The sequence below is a fragment of the Geotrypetes seraphini genome, chromosome 5 (assembly GCF_902459505.1).
Source record: "Geotrypetes seraphini chromosome 5, aGeoSer1.1, whole genome shotgun sequence".
In the NCBI taxonomy this organism is placed as follows: domain Eukaryota; kingdom Metazoa; phylum Chordata; class Amphibia; order Gymnophiona; family Dermophiidae; genus Geotrypetes; species Geotrypetes seraphini.
This window is the reverse complement of record NC_047088.1, coordinates 155,121,044-155,137,109: the sequence shown is the minus strand read 5'-3', so window position 1 is coordinate 155,137,109 and position 16,066 is coordinate 155,121,044. Positions and strand designations below refer to the sequence as shown.

General features: G+C 41.9%; 1 protein-coding gene across 3 annotated transcripts in view; it reads left to right on the top strand.

Annotated features, from left to right (window-relative positions):
• The window catches only part of MAP3K13 (mitogen-activated protein kinase kinase kinase 13), a 224,195-nt gene extending 215,764 nt beyond the window's left edge, over window positions 1-8,431 (top strand). For 2 of the 3 annotated variants that reach the window (XM_033946741.1, XM_033946740.1), the window contains exon 14: window positions 5,239-8,431. In XM_033946741.1, the coding sequence (XP_033802632.1) occupies window positions 5,239-5,340 (102 nt within the window). In that variant the 3' untranslated portion in view covers window positions 5,341-8,431. The remainder of the gene's footprint in view (window positions 1-5,238) is intronic. The other variant, XM_033946742.1, reaches the window with a different exon arrangement.
• Window positions 8,432-16,066: the final 7,635 nt, after the last annotated feature.

The following is a 16,066-nucleotide window of genomic DNA, read 5'->3' as shown; positions in this document are numbered from 1 at the left end:
TGTGAACCAGTTGAGTGGAGTGGACTAACTGGGGGGTGGAAATGGGCCCGGAGTTTGCTCAGCAGAATTTCCCAGACCACCTCTTCCTCTCAACACATTGACACGCTGCCACCACCACCACTAGGAACACCTCACTGGGTAGGCCAGCTATGCTATAAACTTTATAAAACACGTTATTATATTTTCTTATAAAGCACATATTTTAACTGAACTCTCTGACATCTTCAGCCTTTCCATTCACAAAAATAGAAGGAAGAAAAGTTCCCATTTCCTGCTGTCTCATGTCCCCGGCCTATACAATATTTTTTTTCTGCAGACCCTTCAAAAGTCTGACCAAATCCTCGTTTCACTTGCATTATAAAGTACTGAGGATGCAATCTCTACCCAATCCCAGGTCCTAAAGTCTAACACAGTAGTGCAAACTAATGCTGCCAGATTCAGGAAAAAAAATTTCGATTCGATTCAGCCTATTGAATTGGTTTTTCAATTCGATTTTCCTGCCCAGTTGGGTGATTTTTTTCAAAACTCCTGGTGGGTTTTATAGCTTTTTCACCCCCTTTGGCTTCTCCTAACCACACTGGCGCTGTGGTGTAAATAAAATAAAGAAACAAAAAGGACTTTTCCTCTCTCTGTTAAATCCTAGCTCACGTTTGCAGTCCAACACCAGCTCTGGCAGGATACACATTTCAAATCTGACATATTATAATCACAAAACAGAAAATAAAATTAATTTTTCTACCTTTTGTTGTCTGGTTATATTTCAAATCTTGTTGGTCCAAGACTCTGGTTTTCTTCTGATAACTTGCTTGCCAGGGTCTCCTTCTTTCTTCTTTCTGCATGCTAACCATCCATCTGCCAACTCTGTCCTCCCTTTCCATTTCCCTTCCCTCCCCAGGAAGTCTGGTATCTTTCCTTTTTTTCATCTCCCTCCACAGATCCACCTTTTCTTAACTACCCTTTCATCCGGCATCTCTCTCTCCTTCCCCACCACCCCAGAGTCCACCATCTCTCCCTTTCTTTTCCCAATTACCCTCCTATCCAGTATCTCTATCACTCCTCCACACCATCCCTTGTGTCCAATTTCCCTCCCTTTCTGTTCCTTTCCTCCCTAAATCCCATGGTCCATCATCTCTCTCCCTCTCCTCTATTTTCAGACCCATTATTTCTTCCTCCCCCCCCCCCAAGGTTTGGCATATGCACGTCTCTTTGAACACCCCCTTCCCTCCGTGTATTTCTAAACAAGGGTCCCCCCAAAGGCCTGTCCCCCCTTAAAGGCCTGCACCCCCCTTGAAGGCCTGTCCCACCCCCTTGTAGGCCTGTCCCCCCCTTGAAGGCCTGCCTGCCTGTCTCCAGCTTGTAGGCCTGTCCCCCCTTGTAGGCCTGCCTGCCTGTCCCCCCCTTGAAGGCCTGTCCCCCCCCTTGAAGGCCTGTCCCCCCCTTGAAGGCCTGTCCCCCCCCAGAGGCCTGTCCCCCCCTTGAAGGCCTGCACCCCCTTGAAGGTCTGCACCCCCCTTGAAGGCCTGTTCCACCCCTTGTAGGCCTGTCCCCCCCTTGAAGGCCTGCCTGCCTGTCCCCCCCTTGAAGGCCTGTCCCCCCCTTGAAGGCCTGCCTGCCTGTCTCCCCCTTGTAGGCCTGTCCCCCCTTGAAGGCCTGTCCCCCCCCTTGAAGGCCTGCACCCCCGAAGGCCTGCACCCCCTCCAAAGGCCTGTCCCCCCCCTTGAAGGCCTGCACCCCCTTGAAGGTCTGCACCCCCCGAAGTCCTGCATCCCCCCCGAAGGCCTGCACCCCCTCTGAAGGCCTGCACCCCCCCCGAAGGCCTGTCCCACCCCCTTGTAGGCCTGTCCCACCCCCTTGTAGACCTGTCCCCCCCTTGAAGGCTGCCTGCCCCCCCTTGAAGGCCTGCCTGCCCCCCCCTTGAAGGCCTGTCCCTCCCCCTTGAAGGTCTGCACCTCCCCCGAAGGCCTGTCCCCCCCTTGAAGGCCTGCCTCCCCCCTTGAAGGCCTGCCTGTCCCCCCCCCCTTGAAGGCCTGTCCCCCCTTGAAAGCCTGCCTGCCTGCCCACCCACTCCACCCCGAAGGACCGCTCGCCCCCCTGGCCTCCCCGCACCACCTATGAAGCAGCACTACCTATGCTCCCGGCCTTGCCGTTCAGTCCCCCCACCACCACCCCCGAAGGACCGTTCGCCCCACTGACCTTCCTGCACCACCTATGAAGCAGCCGCAGCAGGATCGCGACGCGATTCCTGCGCTGCTTCCTGCGCCGCGGTCCCGCCTCTCCTCTGACATCAGAGGAGGGGCGGGACCGCGGCGCAGGAAGCAGCACCCAAGCAGTTCAGGGATCGCTGACGCTGCGGGCTGCTTCACAGGTGGTGCAGGAAGGTCAGTGGGGCGAGCGGTCCTTCGGGGGTGGGGGGGGGACTGAACGGCAAGGCCGGGAGCACCCCCTCAGGGCTGGCACCCGGGGCGGACCGCCCCTCCCGCCCCCCCCCCCCTTGGTAAGCCACTGCCTATACATGTAACTTTACCCAGACATTCTTGGAAGCAAAGCAGGGGAAGAGCTGGCATTTTTGAAAATATGCACATAAGCATGTAGAATAATCTAGAAAGTTTACACTTGTCCTTTACCACACAGAGATTAAGGGAGGAAGTTATTGATGTGAGCTCCCATTAAGATGGGTTATTTTACTGTTAACACAGGTTATTAGTAACTAGGTCTCAATGCACAAAGTGGGTTTTGTATTATAATAGCACAAGTTTGTGGTAAAATAACCCATCTTAATAGTAGCCTGTTATTAATGGTGCCTAAATTCCCGCTAAGTGTGTAAATTTCCTAGGTAATTTTCAAAATAGAAATGTGTGTATATTTTAGTTTTGGAAAATTGCTGGTACCTTCACAGAGAAAAGTAAACATGTACTTATATATGCATGTGCTAAGTTAATGGAGTGAGGTTCATTCCTGTCATGGTATTTGCAAAACCTAACCCATTTGGAGAAATTGCCTCCGGGAAAGTTTTCTAACTGATTGCCTAGGTAGGAACTATAACTAGGCTCCTAATTTTGGGCTAGTTTATAAAAACACATAGATATTCTTTTGAAAATACCTCGTATCAAAAACATCAAGCCCCGCCAAAAAGCCCATGTTACAGCATTTTCCAACAGGATAAACATTGGGGTTTCCTGTTTGAAAATATGTGAGAAGGACATCTTTATACTGAAGACGCCCATCCTGAACTCATTTTACAAACTGAAACATTTAAATTACGAATATAAATAGGAGAAAACAAGGCACAAAGATGTCTGTCTGGCAGCATTCTTATGAAAAATGGCCACACAGATATCCTTGTTGAACAGAGGAGAAGTCTAGTGGTTAGTGCAGTAATCTGTAAACCAAGGGACACTGATTCAAATCCTACTGTAACTTTTTTTTTTTTTGTAAATGAGATCCCTCCAGGAACAGAAAAATACCTACAGTACCTGAATGTACAACACTTAATAGCCTTCAGGCTTGCATGTGTCCTATATCTTTATGTACAGTAAGTATTTTTCTGTTCCTAGAGGGAGTCCCAGGAAAATAAAATTTAATAGAGTTACAGAGGGCTTTGAATCTGTTGCCCCTCGGCTTACAGTCCTGTAACCTACTTGCTGTTTTGTTCAGAATGGTCATAATACCACACATTCATGTGTCTAATAATAACCACTTAATAATATACTCTGTATCACACTGAGGCCTCAGATTCGGAGCATACGCGAAGTCCTATCACGGACTAGACGATCAGCGTATTCCAAGCTCCACACTCCAGTCATAGGCCTCCTAACTGCACTAGTTTATTAACTTCTATTATATCAAAACGTCTTTTTTCTTATACTTTTTTTCTTTATTTTCTTTACTTATTTTCAAAACAGCACTACTCTTATAATCTAAAAATTTTCTAAGTGCGTCCTAAAATGTTTATACTATATATATCTTCAAGTGAAATACAAAGCATCTGAATTTTTAACAGGCAGACAGATCACTTATCTTAATTGAAACTTGAATGTTAAAGCCTTAGCCTTCGTCTATCTGGGCCGACGCGGCCAGCGTTTCGTGGAAATCAATTACACTCCACTGCGTCAGGGCCACTAGCCACAGGCATTAAGGCATAGCATGCTTTTAGACCTGCCAATTTTCTCAAGCCTTAGAAAATTTTCTCGCACTTAGAAAATTTTTAGATTATAAGAGTAGTGCTGTTTTGAAAATAAGTAAAGAAAATAAAGAAAAAAAGTATAAGAAAAAAGACGTTTTGATATAATAGAAGTTAATAAACTAGTGCAGTTAGGAGGCCTATGACTGGAGTGTGGAGCTTGGAATACGCTGATCGTCTAGTCCGTGATAGGACTTCGCGTATGCTCCGAATCTGAGGCCTCAGTGTGATACAGAGTATATTATTAAGTGGTTATTATTAGACACATGAGTATGAGTTTTTATTAAAAACCACTTGGGTTTGGTTATTTAGTTTGTATATCATAATACCACACAGCCAGGTTTTCCTTTCCAGTTATTTCAGGGGAAAGGGGAGGGATCATGCCTTAAATCCTTCCAGTAGTTACAATTTTTGTAACTTGGATGTGACTGATACAGGTCTAGATAAAAACATTCTTCTTTTAGCCATGGATGTTTCTTCTCGTTTGAAGATCACTGTTGGAGGTCCTACTTTTGGGCTCTCCCTAGGCTTACCCAAAATATGCCCACAAAACACCCCCTTGGTATTTGGGTGAACTGTAGTGTGAAAAGTCCAAAATCTGACTTTCCAAAATTGGGAATTGGATGTTTGTAGCAGATGGATGTTTTTGTAGACATTTTGAGGCATCCTTCTGCTTGGAAAATGAGTACAATTGTGAATACAAGCACTAACTTGCTTTTACACCTTCTCGGAAGTTGGTGTAAAGAAATGTGTGATTCTGCCTATATTTCAATCAGATTCCTTCCCTGAACATTGGGCTGCATAAAATTAAGCACTAACATTCTCTATGCCAACATTATTTACATATGATCCTGTGGTAATTTTATAAAAGTGCTTTTCTAAAGAGAAAAAAGGGTTTACCCACAGAAAAAAAAAAGTTGATAAAATTACTGCCATAATGTGCAACTGAATAATAATATAAAAACCTAACCTGAGACTCAGAGTAACTTTTATAAATGGAAGACAGCTTTAAAAAAAAATAATGACTAATTGCACATTCCCTCTTCATTGTCTTCCAGAATCCAGGTCATTTTGGAGACTCAGACTGTGATTCTTCAGAAGGAGAGTGCTCAGATGCCACGGTCAGGACCAATAAACCCTGCAGTCCTGCAACATGGTAAAGAAGCAATTCCCACGGAGCCTTTCTAAGCAAAAAGCTATTCCCTCTTAATCTTCCATACAACCCTCACAGACAGCTTGGGTTTCCTCCATCCCCAGATGTTTTTTTTATTTTGCAGAAAGAAGACATTGATAGGCTCCTTCTTTCTCCCCTGTACCCCAACACTCCTGGCCCCTTCTATCCCCGGAAACAATCTGCAATAAGCAAGAGACATGGACTCTTCTCAAGCCTCTGGGAAAAATATCTTAGAAATGAAGTCACGTTCTCACTGGAGCATTTCAATCACAAATGGCAGGGATATATTTTGTTGAAATAATCAAGCTACTGTAACACTGATATTTATTTATTTTATTTTTTGATGTTTTAACACTTTGTACTGTAAAGAGTAGACTATATATTACATCCATAGGTAGAGACTCTATAATTTAAGAAACAAAGAAGCAAAACACAGGCCGACAAATTCCTGGTAAGTCTTAATATGACATGCATGTACCAGGATTCTGTATTGCTGCTTTTTATACAGACCAGGCCTAGGAGCCCTTGTAATGACAGTAAAAGAGACTACAGTGAAGAAAAATTTCAGTCCGTCATTCTTACCAAACAAAGAACAGTCAACAGAAATGTACTAAGAACAAAAGAGCTTTGACACAACCAAGTGGGACCACAGTATCCTTAATGCACCTTGCAAGGCCTTGTCCAACTAAGCCAGAGATTTCTCCTTGAATTTTGTTGGAGATCGGGATATATTAGAAGGAATTTCAGCAACTGAACATGTTTGGGCCTCCTGTGGAACGCAAAGCAGGTTGGCCAAAATTACTGAAGACATAGAGGGCATGTCTTGGAGATATCTAGTTTGTGGCTGTGTTTCTGCATTTTGCACCTCCCTATACAAGGGGGGGGTGGGGAAGCAATTCTTCCATCTTAATTTCCATGTGAAAGACTGCACACACACACACACCCAGCTACCCATCCATATCCTGCTGCTTCCTTTCTAACAGAGCTGGGGAAACTCTAGAGGACAGGGGCAGTGAAAAGCACTGCTCTGTTGAATCTTAGAAGCAAAACACAACTATGGCATTGCTTTAGCAAACTTGGAATGACGGCAGTCGCTTTTCATCACTGTAATTTCATTGGTGCTGCCATTGCATGCTAAAAAGGAAAGATGATTCCCGTTAAATTCATTAAGGATTTTCATGACCCTTTCTGCTGTCAACAAAGAGGAGCAAATACCATCTACCAAATCAGTGTTGGAAAAAGTAAGAACTTGGAGTGAATTGTGGAATGCATCTTCCAGAAAAGCAAAAGGCACCTGAGTGATGGAGTGTATGTCAGGCAGACAAGAACGCATCAAGTGCAGTGTCTCAGCTCTCGAAACTGACCAAGCAATGACAAGCCAGTGGGGGGAAAAAAATTCCAAAACCATGGTTGGGGGCTGAACTGGGAAGAACAAAAGGGACCTATTTCAGTATCAACCCTCTCCATATGTTTGTTGTTTTCATTTTGCATTGTTTACATTGGTAGCTGCCTGCCTTTCATATGAGGTTTTAGAAAATGCCATAGCACCTTGGCTGCTGAAAATGTTTTTTTCCAGCAATTGCTAAACATTTGAACATGTAAACCTCGGCTGCCTGTTTCAGACGGGGGTGTCAGTGTGGTCCATCTAAATCTTAAAGGAGTCTTTTTACTAAGCTGTAATAAAAAATGGCCTTAGCGCACCCATATGCAGGTCTTTCCTGCACGCATAGGCCACTTTTTCCGCAGCCCTGAAAAGGACTACTTTCCATTTTTTCAATATACGGCCATGTGCTAATGCTAGTCCCCGTTGCAAGATGTTTTTCCTGACAAAAGGTATGACACCATTAATTGTTTCAGTTTATTACTTGGATCTCCTTCTGAATATAGGCCCAATATACAGTATATTTAGGAATGTAGCTCACATCTTTTTAGTTGTAGTGTGTTTAACGAGCCAAAATACCTTATAAAATTACTCCCTAATTACAATCTAATACACAGAGCTAGAGCAAGGGTAGTGGGCACCTTAGGTGAACTTTAAGCACCTTACTTTCAGGCCCCTAACCTGCTACCACCCCCCTCCCCCCAACCCCTAAGAATTTGATAACTAAACTCAACACTTGTGATTATCACACAAGCATCCTATCAAAATGCAGGTGGTGCTACGTGTCGATGGTTTTTTGAGTTCAGGTGACTTTCAGGGACTACTCTTTTGCTTTGACAGCAGCTGCTCCCAGGAAAGCGCCATCTTAGGCGGCTACCTAATCCTGACTAATGACGCTGCCAGCTATATTCTGCTGGTGGTGTGAGTGCAGGAAGTCATTAGTCTCTTTACAGAATGGTATCAATAGAACTGTGTCTTTGTGAGCACACATGCATAGCAATTGGTGACTCGGATGTTTTGGGAGGCTGAAGTGTGGTGGGGCAAGGCTGGGGTGTGGTGGTCCAAGTTAAAATCCTTGGGGTGTGAGCCTCTTTGACTCTCTCCCCCTTTCCATCCTGCAGCTCCTGTCTCTCTCCATCCCCCCCCCATAGTTTTCTCTCATAAATCCCATCCCTCACCATCATCATCCCTTTTCATCTCCTCACCCCACAATTAACCCATCTCTTTCTCTCCCTCCACCCCCCTCCGCCTTTAGTTACTGATACCTCTGAAAGGCTGCTGCCTCCCCCACAGCTACAAAAACAAATAAGAAGGGTGATTTTCCTTTCCCTTCCCTGCTGTCGTCTTCTCAACTCAGCAGGCTGCAAAGAAAATAAAATCATGCACAGAGCAAGAGCGCTCTTCATGCTGCTGCTGGCTGTGCTCGTCTCCTCCTCCCTCCTGTGAAATAACATCCTGTTTTGGAGAGGAAGAAGATGAGCAGAGCTTGCAGTGTCGTCACCGGACTTAATTTTCTTTGCAGACCTCCAGAGTTCATGGGAAGGGAAAGTAAAACCTACTCTTGCTGCTGTGGAAGTTAGCGCTTGGGACTGGGGTGGCGTAGCCCAGTGGTCTCAAACTCACGACCCGGGGGCCACATGCGGCCCCGCCAGGTACTCTTTTGAGGCCCTCGGTATGTTTATCATAATCACAGAAGTAAAATAAAACAGTTTCTTGATCATATGTCTCTTTAGCTATAAATTACAATATTATTATTAAGACTTAGTCAAAAGGAAAGATTTATAAACTATAAAGAGTTTTACCTCATGCAAAATTGTCATTTCTTTAATAAGACATTAACTATTTTTTCTGAGGCCCTCCAAGTACCTACAAATCCAAAATGTGGCCCTGCAAAGCGTTTTGAGTTTGAGACCACTGGTGTAGCCTCTCCAAGCCTCGTATATGGGATGCCTATGGCAACTTAGGGTGACAAAATATGAAATGCAGAATTCTAAAGGATATCTACAAGCTTTATAATTTCTGGATGGTTTTCAGGAATTCACTGACTACGCCTATGAGCATAGTTATAGTAAGGGCTCCTTTTACAAAGGTGCGCTAGGGCCTCAACACGCGCAATAGCTCGCGTTAAATTCCCGAGCGCGCTAGCCACTACAGCCTCCTTTTTAGGAGGCGGTAGATTTTTGGGCTGCCGCACGCTATACCACACGGTAATTTTGTGCATGCGCTAAAAACCCTAGCGCACCTTCATAAAAGGAGCCCTAAGAAGAAAAGGAAACATATTTGTTGAAAAATTATTCAGATTATTATTTCATTCCAATACTGACAGTAAATATTGGTTGGCTGCAGGTTTCCAATTGCACTTCATAACATTGTTCCCTGTTACAGTAAATAGTATGCAGTCACGGTATCTGTAACATCACTTCTGTCATATTGACTATTGCACGAGTCCCATTATAGATCAAGACTGTTAAGAAGGCTGGCATAAAGAGAATTGAGATGTGCAACACAGGGCCTGTTTTACAAAGCTGCGCGGTAACGGCCCCGAAGCCCATAGAGATTTAAAGGGCTTTGTAAAACAGCTTTGTAAGCGGCTTTGTAAAACAGGCCCACAGTATTTTCATAAATATTTGACTCTGACTCCTTGCTCATCCTTGGGGGCCATTGATTGGTGAAATCCTTCTTGAATCCTTGCACAAGTCTAAGATGAAAGGCAGCAGCAAACTGTAAACACTTGTCTTTATTTTCGTACATTTGTTTACACTTTTTATGTGACAATGTTGAATCACATCTAATGGTACTTTTTAGTCTCATAGGTGAAAATGAAGGCAAATATTTTATTTGCACAGAGAGCAGTATTGGAAGAGTTTTAAATTATTCCAAGGTTTGGTTACGTAGCTGGACTACATTAAGTTATGATGTAATAATAATGATTAGCACTATAATTTTTTTTTCTGTAGATCAGAAGTTTTTGGTTTACTTTTAGCTCAATGATTTCTTTATGAATGAAGGAAAATGATTTGATGCAATGATCAACAATAAGGGTCCTTGAACATACAAACAGGGACTGTCACTGGTGCTAAGCGCTAGTCTTCCAGAGGGAAGTGGGGCTGGCTTATACTTTTCTTTCAGTCCATATGTAGTTGATCATCTTGGTATTTCCCATGATGTGTGGTTGCCTCAGCTGTTCAGACAGCAGGAATTACCAGCATGATCTATCTTTTATCCTGGGACCTATGTACTAGTTTTAATCCAATTTGGGGTTTGTGAGAAAAATAACTAGTAGAAAGGGAGAAGTGAAAGGCAGATAATACAAGGGTCATTTCATAAATAATGCACACTATTTTTTAAATTTAGATGTTTTATTTTTATTTTCAAGTATTTCTTTACAATCCTTCAATATAGTCTCCCTGCTTTGCAATAACCGAGTCCCAATGTCCGGAAAGCTTCATTATTCCATCCAAGACACTGTTTTGTTCAGTTGCCAAATGGCTCGGGTACCGGCGGAAGCAAGCTCTTCCAGAGATGCAAAACGATGTCCACGCATAGGTTGTTCCAACTTTGGAAAAAGGTCAGAGTCTGGTGTTCTCATGTCTGAACTGTAAGGACCATGAGGTAACACCTCCCAGCTATATTCGTGTATTTTTTTCAATGAACGAAACTTGTTCGTTAAAATGGTATAAAAACGTCAATCAATGAAATAAATAAACATTATTAGAAACCTAACTGGAGGTAATTCATGGGTCCAACAAAAGATCTGTGCCTGTGGTGGAATTCAAGTCCTTTAGGTTTTACTGTCCCCTTAACTTCCAGAAAGACTCCATTATGTTGTCCATGTTTTCAAACCTGCTTAAAGGATGACAATTAAAAAATGGAATCTCTCTAAATTTGTTTTAGGTCAATGATTCACTGTAAGGAAGAGGTGATACTTTAGAACCGTTGATGGTTATTAAGATGCAATACGTAGCAAGAGTTGGGGGATTATAAGTTAAGAGCAAGGAAGACAGTGATCTGCATTGTAATAAGCTGATATATTTAAAAATATTTTATTTAGATTTAGCTCTCACCTTTTTCAGGAGTAACCAAAGGTGAGTTATATTCAGGTACAGTATATATTTCCCTGTCCCGAGAGATTTTGCAATCTAATTTTGTACCTGAGGCAATGAAGGGTTAAGTGACTTGCCCGTGATCACAAGGAGCAGAAATGGGATTTGAATGTGACATCCCTGGATGTCGAGCATAGTACTCTTAACTACTAGACTAGTTCTTTATAAATGTTCCCTAAAATAAATTCTGCACTGCAGACAAATCCTGCTGGGATGAACTCTCTTTACGACAGGGAAATTTGCTGATCCATCATTGTCTTTTAAAAGATAGTATTGACACAAATCAGACTTCTTGTTTCACACAGTTTAAATTCGGGCAATTGGTTAGTTCCTAAAGGAATTATGTAAAACTACCCTCTGCCCTACACACCCTTTTTTTCTCTCTGGTCCCATGCCCATTAAAACAAGAGATCTCAGCTTCCCATATTTATAGCATTTAGTGGGTTTAGTTTTATAGACTAAATAGAAAGATAGGACTGAAAATGATCTCAGTCAGTCAATACCCAAGAGAAGCCACTTCACCTAACTATGCCAAATTACTACGTAAATTGATCTTAGAAATCTCCAGGAACTGAGTCCACCACTCCTCTGAGAAACTTTAGAGAGTTTTTCCCAGTGCCTACCCAAAATCTTCCAGCTGCAATTCAAAATGATTACTAGAAGTCCTGTCACCAGTGAAGATGGATTACCATCCTCTGTATAACCATGGAGAAAATGTATTTAGATGCTACTTAATCTGTTTCCTTTTGTGTTACCCTTTGACAAATATTAGCTGCAGTGACGGTCCCTGATTGTTCTATGGGCTCCTTTTACTAAGGTGCGCTAGCGTTTTGATCGCACGCAGGAAATTACCGCACGCTACGCTTCTAGAACTAACACTAGCTCAATGCTGGCGTTAAGGTCTAGCGCGCGTGGCAATGTAGCACGCGCTATTCCGTGCGTTAAAGCCCTAACGCAGCTTAGTAAAATGAGACCTTTGTGTTTGTAGTTTTCTTCCATTTTATATTTTTTGTTTCATCACAATGTGAAAAGTGATAATTTTATGTGCATTTTTCACAGTCCTATCTCTGTTTCTTTTGCTCTTCCTTTGTCCATCATGCTTTCTCTCTCCAGTTTCTCTTTTGTCTCTATGGCTTCTTATACCAGCTTGATATCCTCTGTTAAACCGTGTACAGTGATGGGATTAAGAATGATTATCAAAGCAAACACATGCATGGAATAAAGAGCCAGAGTACTTTACTTCTTTCTGGGTACTAGTGTGTTTTTTTTTTTAGTTGTGCAAAGAATTTATAATAAAATTGATTATCTCCATTCTAATTGGTACATGCTGACCAAGTAAGTCATCAAATATAAGAATCCAAAGATCAAAAAAGAAAAATTGATCAGTATAACTGACCTTTTCTCCTTCTCAGCCAACAGACACAAGAGAAGCTCACATTCGAACTTCGTTTCCCCCCCCGTTAGAGGATGTAAACTGAAAAAACACCATGAACACCTTCTCTCACATCAGGCAGCATTATGGGGTAAAGATCTAGAACAATTGCTTTCACCCACTACTTATGAGGAATTCAGGAAGTGCCTAAAATCTCATCTGTTCCTGAAATATCTAGACAGCTGACCCGTACATCTCTTTCTCCTCAATAACGGTTCTCTTGACCTATCAACCACTTGCTTTTACCTCTTTTAAGTTCAATCAATTTGTACCTTTCTTTTATTCTTTTGTAAACCGCATAGAACTTCACGGTACTGCGGTATATAAACTGTTATTATTATTAATTTTAAATATTTTTTTGAAAAAATATAGTACTGTTTTTTAAAAAATTATAATAATTCTATCAGTTATATATATATAAAAAAAAGAAGCTATAACCACAATCCTATGATATACTTGTCAGAGAAGAGACCTAGGCCATAAAGTCCAGGGATCTAGTCATGGCTTTGCTACCCATTCTTTTTATGACTTTGGGATAGCCATTTTCCCACAGATTCTATAGGGAGTCAGAATTTGCTCACAGACCTTATCCCCCCCTTTTATAAAGCCATGCTAATGGCTGGCATGCAGTAAGAGCCCCAAAGAAATTTCGATTAGTGTCCTGGGTGTATGAGATCCTAAGTTAGATTTAACATGTACAAGTTTACTCTCTAAGATTCTTTATCATTTAAAAACTTTCCCCATCCTCCCAGAAGAGCCCAGAATGGGTTTACAGGAGTACATACATAGTATAGGTCAAAGACAAGACAGACATTAGATAGTTGGGTAGCAAGTAATACAACATCTGAGTTACAGTAGATACATGGTATAGGGAAGTGACAGCAAGATAGGTATGTCTTTTGGCACTGGATATTCAAGGCATACTCATATTTCAGTTTTGGTATAGATCTCGACTTTTGGTATAGCATCTCTTGCTGGCTGAGGGAAAGGCAGAATGTTGGTGTCACAGCTGAAGTCTGTCAGGGGGTAGAGCCAGGAAGTGGAGTGGAATGGCCTGAATGGGGGCATGTCTTATATCTCCCTCTCAAAGATAAGGCCTCTTTGACAACCTTAGAACTCTACAAACACACCTAAGAGAAAATATTCTGAGGTGTGTTTTCAAACACTTAGATTTACAGTTACATAATAACAATGGAACTTTATAAGTCTGTGTTTTGAAAATGAGCCCCTTTTTGTCCAAATCTGAAATACCTGTATCAACCCACAGCCTAGTTTGTGCTCCAACAACAATGATACTGGCTTGTTAAAATGTTATTCTTCTATTATCATTTATTAAATTGCTTCAATATTGTACATATTGAGAAAACATAAAAAGCACATCTTTTCTGTTGCGTAATTTCAGAAAACACACAAAGAAATATTTCTCACAAAAAGTTTATTTTACACATAAATATTACAAAACCAACCAGGCACTTTCTGTTTGCAAAGATTTACAAAGAGAGTCACAGTAACTTTGGTTAAGATGGATTCTTTGCCGATGCCAATTTGTATTTCTTATCTTTTCATTCTTTCATTTTTTAGGGCTGAATTTCGATTAAAATTAATCACGTGATTAAAGGGGTTTCCCCTGCCTTCCTTCCACTGCAGCTCCTTGTGACTCCGGGTAACGGAGGATTAGGTGACTTTCCCAGAGTCACAAGGAACTGCAATGGAAGAAAAAATAAACATAATTAATCATGATTACACATTTTAATCAAAATGCAGCCCTACCTCCAACCCATCTTTAGGTCAAGGAAGTAGGAGAAATGTCCACTTGCTCCTGCCACTAGCACAGCCATCTTGGAAAATATTAGTATTTAACTCCTAGCAGTACATCAAAATGTACAAATGACAAATAAGGAGGTGCTTCATTATTTGAAGCCCTAATGCTTACTAGTACACTCTGACATACAAGTAAAGGGTATGCAGTGCACTACCGTTTTCCATGAAGAAGATGTGGATACTACTGGACACTTCTTCAGGAAAGGTAAGCAGTATTAGTCCATGAAGATGCCACAGTTTGGGGGATTTCCAATTAAAAGCTTCCCTGTGACAGGAACCCAAGCTAGGTGTGCCTTGGACTTGAGACCCTCCTTAGAGGGTGAAGACTTTGCTTCATACACTGACAGGAATCTTCGATTCAGTATTTGATACTTAACAGGGATTGACATATTCTGATGGGAAAGTAGAAAGGAAAATAAAAAGAGACCCCAGTAATTTGCAAGCCATTAGTTTACTGCCTCAGAAATAACCATGCAGAAATGTGAATAGCGAGGACCAATAAGGTAGAAGGGGACTTAGGCCTCATGTGCCATCCAATTTTCTTAGTTCTACAAGGAGGTGCCCAGTTTGGGCCTTTTTGCATAGGTGTTTTGTATTCTAACCACATTACTCTTTAGCATAGTAGTTTTCCTGTGGATTTTTCGAGCGTAAGTTCAGGCAGACTATTAGGGGTTAGAGCTGTAGATGAGGAGTTGAAGTTTGGAAACTGGAAAACAAGCTTAAGCCCACTCTCTCCAGTTTAGGGTATTTTCATGATTAAGGAGTAGATATAGCAACATACATGTGTAAATGACCCCTTACAGAATAGCGGCTAATTGAAAAGTATACACTATGACATGATGGCATGTATTTTGCCAGTGGGTGCACAGGGATGGAGCTTCAGCAGATCATGGGCAGAGCATACCTGTACATTTTAAACATACTACAATTTACACATAATAAATATTAGTGTTTACACCTGCCCTAGTGCATTTGCTCCTTACCCTACTATTTTATAAAGCAAAGTAAGCACTTATGACCAAATTCTATAAATGGTACCTAAAACCTAGGTACTGGGTAGTGTAAAGCGCTTAGGCGCGATTTCTACAAAAGCTACTGCACACTTTATAGAATTGCGCCTAAAGTGGTCTTAGGCATTGAAAGGCACCCTAACCTTAGGAGCACCATATTTATGCTAGGATTTTCTTGGTCTAAATACCAGCACCTAAGTCCAAAATCAGGCGCCTACATATAAAACAAGCCCACAATCCACCCCTAACCATGCCTATCTGAAAATAGTAGGTGCCTACCATCCAATTAAGTGCAATTAATGACAATTACAAGTTAATTATCACTTATTGGCACTGATTAAGCTTTTAAAATAACCCATCTTTTACAAAATCCTACAAGAGTGTTTCTTAGCGCCAGCTGGCGCACTGAGTGCTCTGCGTTGCTCCGATGGTCATAGAGTTCCTATTTATTTCTTTTTCTATCCTGTCCTCCCCAAAGAGCCCAGGATGGGTTACAGATCAATAGAGCAACGCAGAGCATTCAGTGCATCGGCCAGTGCTAGAAACCTCTTGCGCAGTTTTGTAAAATATGGGGGGAGGGGTAAGTTAGGTTCCTAAATTGGCTAGGCACACTAATCTAGGCATCTAACTTCATTGGCTGCCATTGAAATCCAGAGTCTTATTTAAGCTCTCATGTATCTGCTACAAAGCAGTATTTGGCATGCTACCAGGCTATCTTACCCCTCATTTTACCCTGAGTTACATTAATAAGAGCTCTCAAAGAGTATACTTATTTGCATATTCCTCAATAAAATCCTGTCATTACAAAAGGTTCCTCGACAGAACCTTTTCTTTTCAGGCGGCCACACTGAATACATGGCTTGCCAAAATTGCGTTAGAAGCTTCCTCTTATCTTGATTTTAGAAAACAGATAAAAACTCAATTATTCAATAGACTGGCAACCTAATGTTTCTTATTACTTATTT